Genomic DNA, 18,071 nt, shown 5'->3' with positions numbered 1-18,071 from the left:
ACAAGCTGGGTCTGTTTGTAGATGTAGTATTCTGTAGATCTGCTGGGTTGTTAATTGATGGGAGAGTGAGACTGCATTTTTACTCTGCCCCTGCCCTTCCTCTTACTTGCTGCTGTTGAAGACTTGGCCTACTTTATTTCTTCCTTTTGCTGTCACCTTCATACCTTGCATTTTTTAATTCTGAGTATGCTTTTGAAAATATTTTTCTGAAGAATAGTTTGTTTCCCAGTTTTTTAATATGAAATCCACAAAAAAAATAAATAAATAAATGTAAAGTTCATGCCCTCTAATGGTTGGTGACTCATGAACAGCTCTCTTTCCATGTTTATGACCTATTAATATTTCAAGTGTGGAGAGCTCATTCTGTCCAATACTATATTTGACTTTGTGGAGAAAACGCTGAAATTTAAGAAATATAGATCACCTCTTCCCTTCTTCCTCTTTACCCCAAATCTTACAGGTTTCTTTTCCTTCTGGGAATGTAGAAAATTGGTGGAGTTCACCACAGGTAGAATTGATTACACACACACACACACACACACACACACACACACCATCCCCCATCCCGTTCCCATTGTCAGGAATAGAATGAGGGAGAAGAAAGGAGTCATAATTTCATGGTTTTGCTAGACCCTTGTCCAGAGTCAATCTGGTATTTGATGAAAAGAGGTCTGTGTCAGGTGTGGTGGCGTATGCTTACAATAGCACTTGGGAGGTTGAGCCAACAGGGTACATATTTAAGGTTGATTTGGGCTACAGAATTTCAAAAGGAAGTTACTGAGTTTGGGTATGGTCATTGAAGAACTCCCAAGGAAAGAGAGGGGGGAAAAACCCTTTGAGAATCCCTCAGGAAACAGGGTTTTAATTTGAAGGGAAGAGAAGGATACAGTATCTGATGACCTTGGAAATCAAGGCCATTTCCTTTCTGCCCTTAGTTTATTTTGCACATGATGGGGCGTGCAAGTTAAAGGGTTAGGCTTGGTGCTAAATGGAAAGTAAAGAGATTAACAAGGCAGTGCAAACAAATAAAATTATCATTAATCTGTAGGAGGGTTCCACTTTGTACTTTGTGAGCCCATCAAGTTTTTTTGATATACTGATTTGTGTCTCAGCTTTTTCTAGGTCTTCAAAGCTACTGACAGATAATTGGGGGGACCTCAAAGGTGACTGCCCCAAATCCTTTTCATTTATTGTATTTTGAATTCTAGTAAATGCTGAGCTTGGTTACCATGATGAGTTCTCTTAGTAAATGTTTTCTTGATCCCTCTTGATGTGTCGGACGTAGTATCTGGTCGTTAGAACTACAGCAGTGGGTAAAAATACATTTTTTGTAAAATTCCCTGCCCATGGTGTTTTGGTGATAAGAATTTGAGTAATGGAGTAAATGATATCTTGAAATTATTTCTGTCTAGAGAGTTCTTACACTCTTTCCAGGACATATCTCCAAATTGTGAGATTAAATGAATAGTTACTGTAACTATAAGCTTGATAAACCAGAGTAAATACCTGATTTCTTACATGAGGTGTTATAATAAAAGATTGTATATAGGTGATCTAGTAAAAGTTGTTCGATTAACATTTAAGTAGCTACATGTCACACCATTTTTCAGGGGAGGGACTATAAAGAGAATTTTTATATTACCAGAATTTGAATTAAGAAACCTCATCATGGGGTCTGAGGAAACGGCCCAGTACTTAAGACCTTTGGCTGTTCTTCCAGAAGTCCTAAGTTCAAATCCCAGCACCCATAACTATGGGATTCGACGCCCTCTTTTGGTGTGCAAGTGTACATGCAGATTAAACAGCCATAGACATAAATAAATAAATTTAAAAAAAGAAACCTCATTATTATGGAAACATGATTTAGAGCAGTATGGTTAAGCTGGCCTATTACAGTTGCTTTCATCAGAATAGTAACAGTAGTTCAGTTACATAAAGCTAGACAAGAGGAAAAAGAACTTATGAAGAGAAGTATTTCATAAAGATGCATCTCAGCTGTTCAGATAGCTGGTGTAAGATCTCACCATTGCATTTGAAGCAAAGTCTCACTCCATAGTCCATGCTGGCCCCTTTTGATCCTTCTGCCTCTTGAATGCTGGGATTATAGGTGTGTGCCACCACACCCAGCAATTGTGTTAGGATTTCATTAGGTGATGTAGAAATAATTTAACACCCCCCCCTTTGGTTTTTCAAGACAGGATTTCTCTATGTAACAGCCCTAGCTGTCCTGGAATTCCCTTGGTAGACCAGGCAGGCCTCGAACTCACAGAGATCTACCTGCCTCTGTCTCCCAAGTGCTGAGATTAAATGTGTGTGCCACCACTGCTTGGCTTAATTTATTCATTCTTAAATGGAGGTACTACATGAAGTAACTTTCCCACTTTTGCCTTGTAGTATATCTTTTTTCAAGTTATTCTGTCAGGGGGGGAAATTAGCTATCGGCCTAGGTATGTGTGTCTACAGATGGATGGTTGAATGGATATTTATTTTTATGAATGTATGTTGGTGGTGGCTTTAGCAGAAGAGTGATAATAGTGTTGAATCATTTCTTTTTTTTTTTTTTTAAGGCCTTTTCTGAAATAAAACACATGATTTGGATTCCTTTGACTAATCAAAGGTTATGATCATCAAATGGACTTCTGGTTATCTGGTCAAACAACTTCTAAGCTTTCCTTAATGCAAATTATCTAACAGTGCTAAAATTAGAGGGAGTATCCTTCAGTATGTCCTTTGGGCTTTATTTGTAGGTGGTCTCTTTGTTTTGTCATTTGCAGATTTTATGTCATTTTCCCAATGATTTGGGTGTTTGAGAATTCTTGTTTGACTACTTGGGGGTTGGGGAGGGACATTTATTTGCAAGTTGGTCCAGAGACAGCAAGTGAACCAGTCGCATTATCATGAATTATGACAAGTTGGTAGGTAGGGAAGCTGATTTCATTTGCATTTCAGTTTTCAGTCTAACAGTGTCACCCTGAGTTGGATGAGAATAGGTATTTTGCCGTACTCTATTTGAAGAGGCCCAGGTCCTACAGAAAACTGTTTTAGTTTATAGCTGTGGTAGCTTTATGAATTAATGGTGCAAAAGTAATACCTTGAGGTAGTCTTAAATCTTGGACTGACTCACCATTCAGAATTAGTTTTCTTAGCCACATTAATCTGTGTCATTTATAAAAATAAAATTCATGTCTCAAATCAGTAACTATTTTAAAATTTTCATTTATCCCTGGATTGATTCGATCAGTATCTTATACTTTTCATTTTACTTAACTATTTTTTGTAATAATATTGATAATTATTTGACTTCTTTCTTTTGATTTTTCCAAGACAGGGTCTCTCTGTAGCCCTGACTGTCCTAGAACTCAATCCATAGCTCATGCTGGCCTCCCAAGTGCTGGGGTTAAAGGCATGTGCAACTACTGCCTGGCTTTGACCTGTCTGCTGTCTTAGCATAAATTAATGTATCAGTCATGAGACCCTTTTTTAGTCTAGGTCTTTGACAGTATATTGACTTCTGAACACCCACATAAAAATGCTTCTTGTTTCATGCTTTAGTGGCTCTTTTTATGTTAAAATGAAACCACTGATGTGAATCATACAGATTCTGCTCTCCAGATGCCTTCCTTAATTTGATTTTTTTTGTACTTACTATTCAATGAATTTTTTATTTTTAAATAAATACCAATTTATGGTTATCAAATCAGTATGTATGTTCATTGCTTTTTTAAACACAAAAAAATCTCTAAATCTTTGTCATGAAATGTTTATTGAGTTTGTTATCTTTCAGAGAGAAAAAGTACTCGTGTACACTTTTTTAAAGCAGTTATTAAGTCACAGCAAAATTGAGCAGGAAGTACAGATTTCTGTATATCCTCTGTACCCACACATTTAGCTTTACCCTGTGGTTTTTGTTTTTATTCATATCTATGAGTGTATATTCCTGCACAAATACGGTTTTTTTGGATAATTATATCTTCTCCAAGACAGTTAAGACTATTTAAGTCAGAGAGGGTCTGGAGAGATGACTCAGCAGTTAAAAACATTGGCTGTTCTAGAGTTCCTTGGGTTCAATACCTAGCACCCATATAGCAGCTCAAAACTGTCTCAAACTCCAGTCTGAGGGGATCCACTGCCCTCTTCTGGCCTCTGTGGGTACTGCATGCATGTAGTGTATAGACATGACAGGCAAAACACCATATACATAAATATATTTTTAAAAAACAAGTCAAAGCATAGAAATGGCTATCTGATCAAATATAAACAACTAATTGAGCTCTACCGGGTTTACTTTAGAATAAATAACTGAGTGCTGATAAAGCTACATTTATTGATTGCCTATGGAAAAGTTAAAATGGAACTATTAAGGAGTAAACTAGAATACTTCTGATAACCGTCCGTCGTGAATCTTAATACTTGTTTCATATATCCTAGACTACTAAAACTCTATCTGCTAGGCAGTTAAAGAGGGAGAAACATGTGGTTGTTAGTGATCCAGGCAGGTCATTGTTTTTGCTTTGGCAGGAAAGAAAATAATTAAAATAGAAATTTAAAAGTAAGCATAACTCTTTGCTAACCTAATTTGTGGAACATTAGTAAATTAGACTACATAGTAAACCTAGATTTATTCTTTAAAGCCTTATTCAAATTCAAGGGGCTAGAGAGATGGCTCGATGGATAATAGCACTTATGAAACTGAGTTCAAATCTCCAGCCTCCATGTAAAAGACAGGAGGATGTGGCTTCACAAACCTCTAACCAGTGCTGGGAGACAACCAAGCTTGCTGGCCAGCCAAAATGCTGAATAAGATTTGAGAGCCGTAGAAGATGATACCCAGAATCCTCCTGTGGTTTCCATATGCATGAAGGAGTACACTCAAGCCTACACACTTGACATGCATACACTGTACACAAACACCACAAGCACACAAAAAGACTTATTCAAACAGCTGAAAAACACTATACAGCATTTTATTTTATTTATTCACTTAATCATTTATGTATTTATTTATCCATTTATTTAGGTTTTTGAGACTACGTTTCACTGTGTAACACTCCTGGCTGTCCTGGAACTCACTCGAATTGTAGACCAGGCTGGCCTTGAACTTACTGAAATCTGCCTGCCTCTGCCTCCTAAGTGATGGGATCACAGGTGTGCAGCAGCACCACCACCACCACCTGGCCGTTTAAGATAAATTTAAAGGACTCTCTGGTCAGTGGTTATTTTCCTTTTCTGTGGCAGGATTCCTCATGTCCGTAACATGTTGGCTGAGGCTCTGCAGCTCACCCCCACTCTTTGAGTGGTCAGTCTCCATTAATTGGACCCCGTGATTTCCACCCTCTGCTGTCTTGGACGTCATGAGCATTGCAATCCCTCTGGGAGTCACCACACCAGATACATCCTACTCAGATATGGCTGCTGGATCAGAGTAAGTGCTACTTCCTAGATAATAGGATTGCTTCAAGTTTGTGCGAGAATGGATCTCTTCTGAGCAGTTCATAGCTATATGTAATATTTTCTTAATTAAAACCAATCCCACTTCAGAAAACATTAGGCTTGCCCTTCCCCCACCCCCAGCTGGAGGGACAAAGGAATTGGAAGGGGGAGGAAAGGAACTTTAAAGGAGGGATTTCTGGGTAAATCATAAATATAATCAAAGTTGCACAGCAGTGGTTACATTTTCCTTTGTTTTATGGGTGGGGAAGATTGAAATGAAGTAGGTGTATCACCTCCTTCTAAAGAGTTAATGATTTTGATAAGAGAGATAGGAGGTTTCCTTTCCAACTGATTTTCTTTGAAGGCCTCTTCCTATGTACTTGTCATTATTCTAGAGTAAAGGGGCTGAAACTATATGGGCAAACTGCTTAACCAGCTCACTCTGGGGTAGAAGACATGGAGAGCTGTATCCTCTGTTTTTACAATATTCGTTGCCTAGAAAGAGGACCTTCAAAGTCAGTGGTACCAAACTTGTTTTTCAGCTAAGAGCAGCATTAGGAATTCAGAATTTGTCGAAAAGCCCAATCCCTAAAATAGACTCAGTTCTTGAAGAATTTAAATGCCAAATGACAATGAAGGTAGGCCTTCATTATACAATTTTATATATATTACTCAGTTTAAAATTTTTTAGCCTTTTGTATCCCTTCTCTTTTAAGTTGTCCAAGATTGCCCCCGCTCACAGATTCCCCCCTCTTGTCCTTTTACCTCCCTTGTACCCAATCTTCCTTGCTTACAGAAAGGAAGTGGAAGCCCCCTACCTTTCAAGACGAAGTGGCACTACACCAGGATGTGAAAGTCCAGCGAAAGAGACCCAAGGGGCCTAGGGGGCAGCACACCCCCAGAAGCCAAGTCTATTCCAGGCAGTACCAGGGATTAGGGTCTGGGCTGGAAAAATCCTGGTGTTTTGAATATGTTCAGGTCCAGTTCAGACTCTTGATCCCACAGCCACTTCTTGAGTGAGGTGGGTGTTGCTCTAATTCCCGTTTCTCTTGCCATTTTCAGTCCCTGGGAATTCTTTCCCCTTCAGCAAAGCAAAGCAACTGTTTCAGAATTCTGGGTTGAATGGCATCCCTTGTTCATAGTGGTTTCCTTAAAACTGAGGATACTATTAAAGAGCATGTGTATTTCTTTATAAAGCTGCCTGCTGTTGACTGTTTATTTGGGTTCCTTAAAGAGGAAGACATGCAGCTACCCTAAGAAGTAATACATGGTATTCTGGGGTAGTCTGGAATTGAAAGCCAGTTTTTAAGCTTCTTCTCATATAACAGTGGGGTGCGGGGGAGGGCATAGGAAAGACTGGTCATCTTTGTTGTAGAGGTTTTTGTTTGTTTTGTTGTTACTTTGTGGGTTTTTTGGTTTGGGTTTGTGGGGTGGCTTGTTTGGTTTCGTTTGGTTTGATTTGGGTTTTTTTGTTTGTTTGTTTGGTTGGTTGGTTTGGTTTTTTGCATGCCAACAAGATTTAGTTATCATTAGCTGAGACTTCCAATTGTATAACTCTTTCCCAAAACAAAGTATTTAAAAGTCTTCCTGTGTTATTGGATAGCCAGCTCAATTATATAGTGGTTGCAGGCCTTTATAAAGTCAGATAATATCCTACTGCAGTATTAACAAATAATGTATAGACCTCATTAATATTTATGAGAAATAAATAATATTATGAGAAATAAAGAGGTTAAATGAGTAAGTTTGGAATTGGTAGGTAAGGAAAAGACCCAAAGCAGTCATTCTTAGCATTAGTATTTCCCTCAAAGTATAACAGTAGCTATGCACATGTGCTGGGGAATCCAGGAGTAATGCATGAATGAAAGCAGTCTGGTCTGTACTATGACTGTAGTGCCATGTCTAGGACTTCCTAAGTGTTCTAATTCAGTGTCTCCAAAGTTCTGATACCATCTATGGTCACAACCAACTTCACATTTCTTGTTGAGCAGTTTTACAAAGGGCATTGATGGCAGTCGTTTAGCTTATGTGCTAGTCTATTAATTATTAATGATATTTGTCCTTCATCATGCCTAATCATTGTTCTAAGCACTGTTAAGATTAAACCTGGTATTAAAGGCAACATATCTAACCAAGAAAGAAACCTATACCTCACCTCATGAGATTATTAACTCTAGTTATAGCAGTTTACATTCTACAATATACACACATACACGCGCGCACGAAATCTTCTAGATATAACACAATGAAAAAAGATATTTACATCTCTTGTATGACAGAATTTCAATTATTTTCTAAGAGGTGGCATTATAGTAGCAAGCTGCATATTATTCATTGAACATAATTGATGACTATATCTGTTGTGAGCCCAATTTGAGCCCAATTTCTCTGTGTATGACCAACTGTTATAACATTTTAGCCACAGAAGTAAAAAAAGGATATAATTATTTGCGTAAAGTGGTTGTCTAATAAAGACATGCAATCATAATACTCCTTTTTTTGTGTGTGCTGTTTTTTGCTGTCCTGAGGCCTGAACCCAGGTCCTCAAACAGGCTAGATAAGCACTCTACTGAGCTATATCCCCAGATCTTGATACTGTAAATTTTTAATCTGTATTTTAAAATATACTTAAAAATCAATGTATATATCAATGTGTAATTGTTTAATCCTTAACCAGTGTAGACATTGTAAAGTTTTATCATTAAAGATGGGTTTAAATTTTAGATTAGACATGCATAGCAATATTTTAAATGCTGTGCTTGACTGCATACTACTAAGCAGTAGGATGGCCTGTTAACCTCCACAATATACGTTTTATTTTTATTCCCTAGACTTGCACATGAAGTGCATATGTACATATTTACCCAGTTTGGAGATGGGTAAGATATAACCAACATAGCTCCATCTCCATGGCCATCTTTTATTTCATGCAACTTTTATTTTTCCTGTCCCACAAAAAAGTTCATTTCTAATAAACTCTCTTATTTCACCCCATGTGTTTAATGGTATAAAATCTCCTACCTAAAAATATGTACAACCCTTTGGATGGATTACTTATTTAGTAACATACATAGTCAATAACAATGTATAAATCCATTACTTTCTTTTAACTGTCCATCATAGAAACTAAATTCTACCTTCATTTTATTAATGCTTGTCTGCCTTTGGTTTCATTTAGGAAACCCTACCTGTACCCCCCAGTTGCCTCAGTGACCCATGTTCAGATCATCCTTTTCTCAAGAATACTGACCTGCATTCTTGATATATTTCCCTCCCAGCCACTCCCACTGCCAGTTCCCATTTTGAAGACCCTGTCAATTACTAAAGTGCATGCACCTCACTAACAGAGAATACTTCCCTCTGTCTTAAGTTCCTCACCTAGAAATGACCTTTGCTGTTATTAATAAGACCCCTTCTCACAGTTGTGGAGCATAAAACTAGGTGAGTTTGATACATATCTCAGAGTCTTACTTTATCCCTCACTTATCAGTTAATGTGCTACATTGAATTACACGCGTTACTCCTGCTCAGTGTTGTGGTTTTTTTATATCTTGAAGCAGGAAGGTGGTTATTTGAAGCAAACTGAATTATTTGATTCCCTAAAACCCTTTGATCTCTGGAGTTGCATTAACACTGATTTTTGGAGTTGCTAATGGGTGAAGCTTTGTTCTGATTAATATGCATTACAGATAATCCATTTCACTTCCACCAAGTCATACAATTACATTCTTTAATTCTTCAAAAGTCCATAAAACCTAACCAAGTAAAGTTGATGTAAACAAACAAACCTATTTTATTCTTCTCTAAAACCTATTTTAGCCTTCGCCATGGGTGCCTTTTTATTATCAAGTAAAGCTTATGTTAAATTTATTGCTTTGAATGTATTTGGTTCTTTAATTTAAAAAAATTAGTGCCTGGGCAGTTAATTTTCTACTTGCCCAGGATACAACAAAAACCAAAACTAACCCAAGCTTCTCAATGAGCCTGGTTAGCAAGGCCTCAAATGCAGTTTACAGACAAAATGCTGTCCTTGCTTTCAAGCAAGGCATAATGGGAAAGAAGAGGCTTTGGAGTCAGACATCTTTGTTTCAAATCCTGGCTCTATCAGCATATCAACTTGGAAAAAAATCATATAATCTCACCACCTCATCTTCACTTCCCTCTATAAAAAGGGAATGCTGGGGCTGGCAGGATGGCTCAGAGGCACTGGCTGCTCTTCCAGAGGTCCTGAGTTCAATTCCCAGCAACCACATGGTGGCTCACAACCATCTGTAATGACATCTGTGCCCTCTTCTGGTGTTCTGCCCTGTATACATAATAAATAAATCTATTTAAAAGGGGGGCGGGAATGCTGCTTACTGTGTTTAATAATCACAGATATTAAATGAATTAATACATGGTAGACCCAAGTAATAGGCGATTCATAATGGTAGCTACAGTTACTATGTAGCATGAAACAAATCTAACTCCCAAGTTAAGTTTTGATTATTTTGAAGTTCTGTTATCGTCATGCAGCTATTAAACAATTGTGTCCTTGAATATGCTTGCATGTCCTTGATGGATGAGAAATTTTAATATGTGAAAGGTATTTGGGGGTTCAAGATGAGAGGTGTGATAAATATAAGATGCCATTGTTTTTGCCTGTACTTTCTTCAGGGTATCCTGTCTTGGTAGTGAATGGAAGAGGGCCTGGTCCCTGGGGCAGTGCAGAAGGCACTTTCATCATCTCACTCACTGCAAATGTCATGTGAGGTTTCATGGAAGTATTAAGAGATCCAATTAAGAAGAATAGTTCTGAGTCTAAACCAGCCCAGAGTGGCTTCTCTAGGGGAAACTCCCCGCTCTGCTGGTACGTTTGTGTTTGTCATTAGGGACACCTTGTATCCCAGGTGCCTGCCTTGAGACATCTGCCTGTACTGGCTTCATGTTACACACAAATCCACATTCAATAACACTATTATTTATAGGCTTAGTTATGTTAAACAGACTTTCACTAAAGTTCTTTCTTATTCTAGTGGCTGGTGGTTGTGGAAAGAGAAGGGGTTAGAATGGGAAATGAACTAGTAGTTTAAGGGAAGAGTAGGTGTTATGCTATCATGCGTTGCTTTTCGCCTTTGTGCAGCCCTGAATCTGTGGAGGCTAGTCCAGCAGTTAATGAGAAGAGCGTGTATTCCACTCATAATTATGGGACCACTCAGAGGCATGGGTGTCGAGGACTGCCTTATGCTGTGAGTATGCACTTGTTTCTCTCCAGAGCAGTGATCTTCCTGGAGTGTAATCCATTCTTATACATTGTGACTTTCTTGAAATGTTTATATGCAGCATGACGAAGTTGCCCCTTTTGCACTTCCCTGCCTCCAGCGGACGTCTAGCCCTGCATCATTGTTCTTGTTTTTATGTCCCAGTTGACCTTGGCATTTTGTTTTATCACTTTCCTGGTTGAAGCCAAAAAACAAAGGGTACTACTTTCTTCTTTCTTTCCATATGTACCATACTTTAGGGGAGAGAGGGGCCAGTGTTTGGACACTGTTGATTTAAAAAATCTTATTTTCAGGATCATAATTACGGAGCCCCTCCTCCTCCGACACCTCCTGCTTCTCCCCCTGTCCAGACGATCATCCCTCGTTCTGACCTGAATGGCCTGCCGTCGCCCGTAGAGGAACGCTGTGGAGACAGCCCGAACTCTGAAGGAGAGACTGTTCCTACCTGGTGTCCTTGTGGTCTTTCTCAGGATGGCTTCCTTCTCAACTGTGACAAGTGCAGGTAAGATCCTGTTCTGTTTAAATTCAAACCTGGGTTGCTGGGATTAGGGTTTCTTATCAGTAGGGAAAAGCTCAAAGTATTCTTTCTTGTGTTTGTTAATGTAGATGATTCCTTAGTGCTCCTTGGCTCGAATTCTCTGCACTAGGTGAGAATTGCTGACAACAAGGAATGAGAGATTGATGTTAAAGCTATTGAATTTGATATGAAATTTAATGTCCTGGAAACATTTGGTAGGTGGGAGGGAGGGGGTAGTATATGCAGAGACACTTCTCCCATGTATGATGTGATGTGCTGCATGCTGCTGGAAGGACTACTTTAAGTTTATTTTCCCTCTTTAGGGGAATGAGCAGGGGGAAGGTTATTAGACTTCATCGGCGGAAGCAGGACAACATATCAGGTGAGCAGAAGGTGGGTTAAACCCACATTTTGACTATTTTGTGATTTAAATGTTCTCCTATAGTACATAACTATCTTCACATAAAGAAGTCCCCATAAAGGCACTATATAGCTCTATTGGGAAATAAAAGACCTGTACCTGTCAAATTATTCTTTGTGAGCACCAAAAATAAATGTATTCCCTTTTCTTTTAGTTATTCATTTATAGTTAAAAAACAGTGTAGTTTACTTTGAAGGGGAAAAAAATAGATGGAATACAGAATAAATCTTATACTTAATGTCGTCAACAACAACATCTTATTTTCAGAAGAAAGATGGGGCCTATGTTGATTTAATAGATGTAGAGTTACAGTAGAAGTAATGACTTACTAGATGTGATACTCATGGAAGGGAGGAAGTTGATGTTAGTACCTGAACTGTGAAATCATCTTATTTCAGGTGGGGATAGCAGTGCAACAGAAAGCTGGGATGAGGAGCTTTCTCCTTCCACTGTGTTGTACACAGCAACACAGCACACACCTACAAGCATCACCTTAACTGTTAGAAGAACCAAACCCAAGAAGCGGAAAAAGAGTCCAGAAAAGGGTCGTGCAGCACCAAAGACGAAGAAGATTAAGGTATGCAAAACATAACAAACAAACAAATAAATAAAACTTGAATAGAAGTATGTCTGAAATAGCTCAAATATTTGAACAAGAATACACTTAATTTTTTTTAAAGAAATTTGATGCCAGTGTTTGGCCACTTTATTTCTCAAAAATAAACTGGTTTATATTATGTATAAATAGACCAGACTCTCTTCTAACCTACCTGACCATCACCATAGTCTCAGTTTCTTCTACTCCACACACCAGCCCAGGTATGGAATTCCAGCCCTACCCGGTATAATCTTGTATGAGTTGCAGCCTCAAGTCTAGGCTTCTACAATGCTTACATCATCTCCCTACTTCTCTGCCCCAAAGCAATCTGAAGTTCTTTTCTTGGTTACATGGCTGGCCTCGATGTCATTAGGTTGATTGTTTGTCCTTGCAGCTAGACAAAACAACACCAAAAATCAGAAAACATCTCTTGAATGGTCTCGGTTTCCTTAGTGTCTTGGTCACTTTCCTATACTCTTAAATAAAAGATCTCCAGAAGAAATCTTTCGTGTTTTCTATTCTTTCTTTCCCATCACAGCAACTTGGTTGCTCCCAGGTCACTTGCCCACCCTTTGTAAAGGGGATTGGTCTTTGTTTCCTTCTTAATTTCAAAACTGATAATCTGCAACTTAAGGATTTTAACTATTACTTTCTGTCAAGGGTATGTATAGTATTTAAGTGGTACATGCTCTTATGTATTAGTTACGTATTAGTTGTCTAGTTCCACCAAAGTGTTGGAATTCATATCTATATTCACTAGCCTTTGAACTGTCCTTTTTCTTGATCATAGTTTGAGATACACCATTGTATTGGTTACACAGAGAAAATAGGACAGTTAGTGCCTTAGTTTTAGTCTCATGGGTATAACTGTCATTCTTGGTACCAAGTTTTGTTTTGTTCTACTGTTTTCCTCTTTGGGATAGGCATTTCAAGAGGGATCCCGGAAGTCTTTGCGGATGAAGGTAAGGGGTAACCTTCCCTGATGCTGTGTTTTATGTTTGGTCTTGCATTTTGGTAGGCTTCTTTCCTGGCATTGATGATCTGAGAATCTTGTAGTCTGCTTTTCATGAGTTTGTAATTGTTGCTATTCAGTTTTCATAGAGCTTTTCTCCACAATGGATTTTCTTGGCTATTTTGTGAAATATTTTCACATTTCTGTTTCATTAGCTGCCTTTGTTGTTGTGGGGTAAGTCACAGTTTTTTAAACCAAATGAGGGTAGTGTGTTATATTCTTGTGATTGGGTTCAACTTCAGGAGTGAGGTGTTTTCAGCTGATGAGCCAGGCTCTCTTGTAAACCTTCCCTGACAATATGTGGACTTTGAATCACCATTTGGAAGGATAACTCCTTAGCAGGAAATTGGTGTTGTTAATATAAGGTAGTCTTATTGAAATAGCACTTTTTGGTTTTTGTTTTGTCATATCTGTTTGGTGGAGATTTATATAATACTAGTTATCAAATAGTAGGGCTTATGTGGCTTGGTGTGTGTATGTATGTGTGTATGAGAGAGAGTGAGTGAGTTGGAGAATGGAGAAGTAATGTGCTTTTTAGATACTGGCTGGTTTTGTTTTTTGTTGTTGTACTGGTTGGTTTATAAAAGTTAACAGAAAGGAGTTTTGGCTATGCTTTCTCGTGTCTTCTTTTCCGTGTTCACTTATAAGTGATTTAGGATTTAAGATCTTTAGTTTGAATTTAAGTTGTAGTTTGGTTCTTTTAAGTATGCATATCCCTAAATCTCTTAGTTTGACCATTACATACACGGTGACATCTTAAGTTAGGATGAACTTATTGGAATTACTTTGTGTTTATTTGGAGCACCAGTTGATGTTATCAGTGATACAAGTGACACTTGACCTGAAATTTGAAGGTCTCACCTCTTGTGTGAATAGGAGACAACTTTCACAACCACAAAACCTTCAGAGGCCTGAGCTGTGTTTTGTAACACATTTATAATCATTTCTTTAATGAGATAGATCTCTTTGCATAGCCAAATTTATTTTAACTTCTCATTTCATTTACTAAGAAGGACCTACTTGGAATTTGGGGGCTGACTGTAGACCTCAACTGTAAAGCCTTTTTTCTACTATCAGATAATTACTGAAACTAACTCCAGAATTTCAAAACCTTTAGGAAGGCATCTGTTGCTTTCAGAAAAGTTCACATTAACTATCACTTTGTTTATAGTTTCAGCATATCCTCAGAGGTGTGTTAAAATCTAAATAGAAAGAAAAAAGTTTTTACTTTAATGATTTTATAATTTTAGTTGGGTTATTAAATCCTCCTCCACTCCCTCTGGGATCTGAGGACCGAACCCAGGGCCTTTTTCTTGCTAAGCAAGCACTCTACCACTGAGCTAAATCCCCAACCCCAGGTTACTAAATTTTGTCCTCACAGTTCATGAGAACTTGCCTAAATATCCAAGTATGAGCTATGAGAATGGATAGAAAACAGCATTTGGGCTTTTAATTTCAAAGTCAAGAGCTTTCCCACTAGTCACAACTCTTAGCCACTAGTTTTGGTACTTTATTGATCAGGTAAAGGCACTTTCTGTCAAGTCTGACAAGCCTGACTTTGATCCCTGGGACCCTCGTGGCAGAAAGGGAATTAACTTGCTCAAGCTGTCCTCTTACCTCCACTAGACTACTGTGGCACATGAACACCAGGAAAATAAATATTAAAAATAAAACAATAAGGGGCTGGAGAGATGGCTCAGAGGTTAAGAGCACTGACTGCTCTTCCAAAGGTCCTGAGTTCAATTCCCAGCAACCACATGGTGGGTCACAACCATCTGTAATGAGATCTGGTGCCCTCTTCTGGCCTGCAGGGATACATGCAGACAGAACACTGTATACATAATAAATAAATCTTTAAAAAATAAAAATATAAAAAATAAAACAATAAAGTTAACTGATATTTCTTCACATTTGGATAATTCTTTATGATAGATGACATAGGATGACAGTACGTCATTCAAAGTGCATTTAGCAATGTTCCCAAATGGTAATTTTTCCTGTGGGTGGTAAGATTATAAACTAGTATTGCTAATGAAAATAATAGGTGACACAAAAACACAATCATTCTAACACAAAAACAAACCATTTGTAATGCTGTACTAACAAAGCTGAATATTAATCTATTTTGAAATTTTATGCACTATAACAACTTAAGATTCTTTTTGCTTTTTTATGGAATTTTTTAGGAATTTGATATAAATCTTGATATGAAGAAATTGATTTTTATGACTTAAAATGGTCATGAAGTCAGTAATGGGTGAAAATACTGACTAGATTAATTTCTCACTTTATAAGTGGGCAGACACGTTTTCTCACTTGAAGTTGTCCAAGATCTCACAGTTCATTGGCAACAGAATCCTGATCCCCTGATTCTTAGTCCATTGCTCTTATAATAACATGCCAGTTGCCATGTGAAAACAAGTGTCTTGCTTGTTCTGCCCCCCATATTCATGAATGGTCTCTTACTAATTCACTTGATCTTTGTTCTCCACAGAATTCTCCCTCTGAAGCACAGAATTTAGATGAAAATACCACTGAGGGCTGGGAAAATCGAATAAGACTATGGACTGATGAGTATGAAGAAGCTTTCACTAATCAGTATAGTGCGGATGTACAGAATGCTCTTGAGCAACATCTACATTCTAACAAGGAATTTGTGGGCAAACCTGCTGTTTTAGACACTATAAATAAGACTGAACTGGCCTGTAATAATACAGTAATTGGTTCCCAAATGCAGGTGAGAACTAAAGCATTAAAGACACCAAAAGATTGAGATTTTTTAGTACCCAAAGTACAAGAATGAGTTGGAATTATAGGTCCTTATAGAATAATAAATGAAGTACCTTCCTGTTGATCATTGTTGACCAAAATCAGATTACAGTAACTAAACTGTCTAGGTACATATTTTAGAAATGTCTTATTTAATAAAGGAGGTGGAAGTTTCTAATGCAGCCTAGATAGGAATTACAAAAGATTTATGCTAATCAAACTAATCTCATAGAGTAGATACAGCTCCACTGACATTGTAAGTTTTTCTCTGGTCTTGCCTTTTCTGGTATCACTAGTTGGACCATGTGTCCTGGGAAGATTCAGCTATGTCAAAATGAAAATTTTCTGATCTCCAAGCTATAACACACAGATAAAACCTGAAAATTTTCCACAGTTACAAAACATTGTAAATTTTTACCACATTGCTGTTGCTATTCTTAAATGTTAATGCTCTGTTTTTATTCAGTTACAGCTGGGGAGAGTCACTCGTGTTCAAAAGCACCGGAAAATCCTGAGGGCTGCAAGAGATTTGGCTTTAGACACTCTTATAATAGAATATCGTGGGAAAGTCATGTTACGACAACAATTTGAGGTCAATGGGCATTTCTTCAAAAAGTAAGAACGTCATTCATTGAGCACTGAGGGCTTGTATGGTTCTCACTGACCAGTCAGTATTGCTCTGAAAATCATCCTACTTGATGGGCTGCTTCTGAGGAAAAGCTAATGATTAAATAAGCTCATGCCTGTCTGCTGTTGGTACCAAAGGGCAAATAAATCTGCAAAATGTTTAGTGTATGAAGTGGTGATGACTCCTTTCCAAGCCCAGCATTCCTTGCTTTGTGTTTATTCTTTAATGAAAAGCAGACAAGTTTGTGGTATTTTCTAGCTTAGGAATTGCAAATGACTGCTCCTTATTGTGTCAGCATATGATTCACATTTGTAGTCGTGGGGTGGCCTTTTTGTTTGTGTTGAGAATTACAGGAATTTTAATTGTATCCCTAGACCATATCCCTTTGTGCTCTTCTACTCAAAATTCAATGGTGTAGAGATGTGTGTGGATGCTCGTACTTTCGGTAATGATGCTCGGTTCATCAGAAGATCATGTACACCAAATGCAGAGGTAAGCAATCCTTAGCAACTTCCCTTTCAATGGAACCACCAAAGGACACGTTTACTGAAGAAACAATCTGAAAACTTCACCCAGATTAAGGTCTGTAGTTATTAGTTGTATGATCTTTAAATGCAATGGTTAAAAAAAAAAAGAAGTATGGTGCCATATGGAGATAAGGACATTTCTTTAGCGAGGACAGAAATGAGAAGAGGCAAGTTAGTATTTGTAAGAAGTAAGACAAACTGGATAGATAAAGTCTATAAATTGGACTGGGGGGAGAGAAAAGGCCATGTGGTAGTAGTTGTTATTAGGTCCAGCTAAGCCATTTGTCTTCACTTTTATAGATTTTGGAAAATAGTGTTTTGTAAGAATTTCTAGGCATTTCTAAAATTCATAAATTTGATGCATTCACAGAAAGTGCAGTAAGATTAACAGAGCTTTGTTTGCAAGCTAAGGGAATGTAATTCTCCAGCAGAATGCAGATAATCTTTAAAATATAAAACGATTTTACCCTGATTTCTAACATTATTGGATTTTTTCATTTTGAAGAAGTCTAATGGTCTGTTCGTTACTTTAAAATAATTTCAAATGAAATGATGGGATTAAATAAAATAACAGACTACTCAAAATGGGCAGAATTATTTGACTCACAAACTTTTCCCCTTAATGGAAAACTTGGTCTTAAAAGCAAGCCTAATGATACCTTGTTCACACAGGTGAGACACATGATTGCAGATGGGATGATTCACCTGTGTATCTATGCTGTATCGGCGATCACCAAGGATGCTGAGGTCACCATTGCATTTGATTATGAATATAGTAACTGGTAAGACATCAGAAACTTTTCCAAGCATGAATGAATGAATGTTAAGATTTTAACTCAAAAAGTCTGTTTTCAACCACCACCACCCCCTTTTTTTTTTTTTTTTGCTTTGCCTATTCTTTTCACAAG

At 37.8% G+C, this 18,071-nt stretch overlaps 1 protein-coding gene across 15 annotated transcripts in view; it reads left to right on the top strand.

Annotated features, from left to right (window-relative positions):
* The window catches only part of Setd5 (SET domain containing 5), an 89,823-nt gene that overhangs the window by 30,589 nt on the left and 41,163 nt on the right, over positions 1 to 18,071 (top strand). For 2 of the 15 annotated variants that reach the window (XM_037204280.1, XM_028863886.2), the window contains exons 2-13: positions 5,236 to 5,422; positions 6,227 to 6,451; positions 10,087 to 10,279; positions 10,553 to 10,658; positions 10,985 to 11,193; positions 11,532 to 11,590; positions 12,028 to 12,206; positions 13,151 to 13,189; positions 15,734 to 15,976; positions 16,475 to 16,623; positions 17,011 to 17,128; positions 17,836 to 17,945. In XM_037204280.1, the coding sequence (XP_037060175.1) occupies positions 10,188 to 10,279; positions 10,553 to 10,658; positions 10,985 to 11,193; positions 11,532 to 11,590; positions 12,028 to 12,206; positions 13,151 to 13,189; positions 15,734 to 15,976; positions 16,475 to 16,623; positions 17,011 to 17,128; positions 17,836 to 17,945 (1,304 nt within the window). In that variant the 5' untranslated portion in view covers positions 5,236 to 5,422; positions 6,227 to 6,451; positions 10,087 to 10,187. The other 13 variants (XM_028863896.2, XM_028863892.2, XM_037204281.1 and 10 more) reach the window with 13 other exon arrangements.

The sequence above is a fragment of the Peromyscus leucopus genome, chromosome 3 (genome assembly GCF_004664715.2).
Source record: "Peromyscus leucopus breed LL Stock chromosome 3, UCI_PerLeu_2.1, whole genome shotgun sequence".
In the NCBI taxonomy this organism is placed as follows: domain Eukaryota; kingdom Metazoa; phylum Chordata; class Mammalia; order Rodentia; family Cricetidae; genus Peromyscus; species Peromyscus leucopus.
The sequence above is the reverse complement of the archived record's forward strand: the minus strand, read 5'-3'. Positions and strand labels throughout refer to the sequence as shown.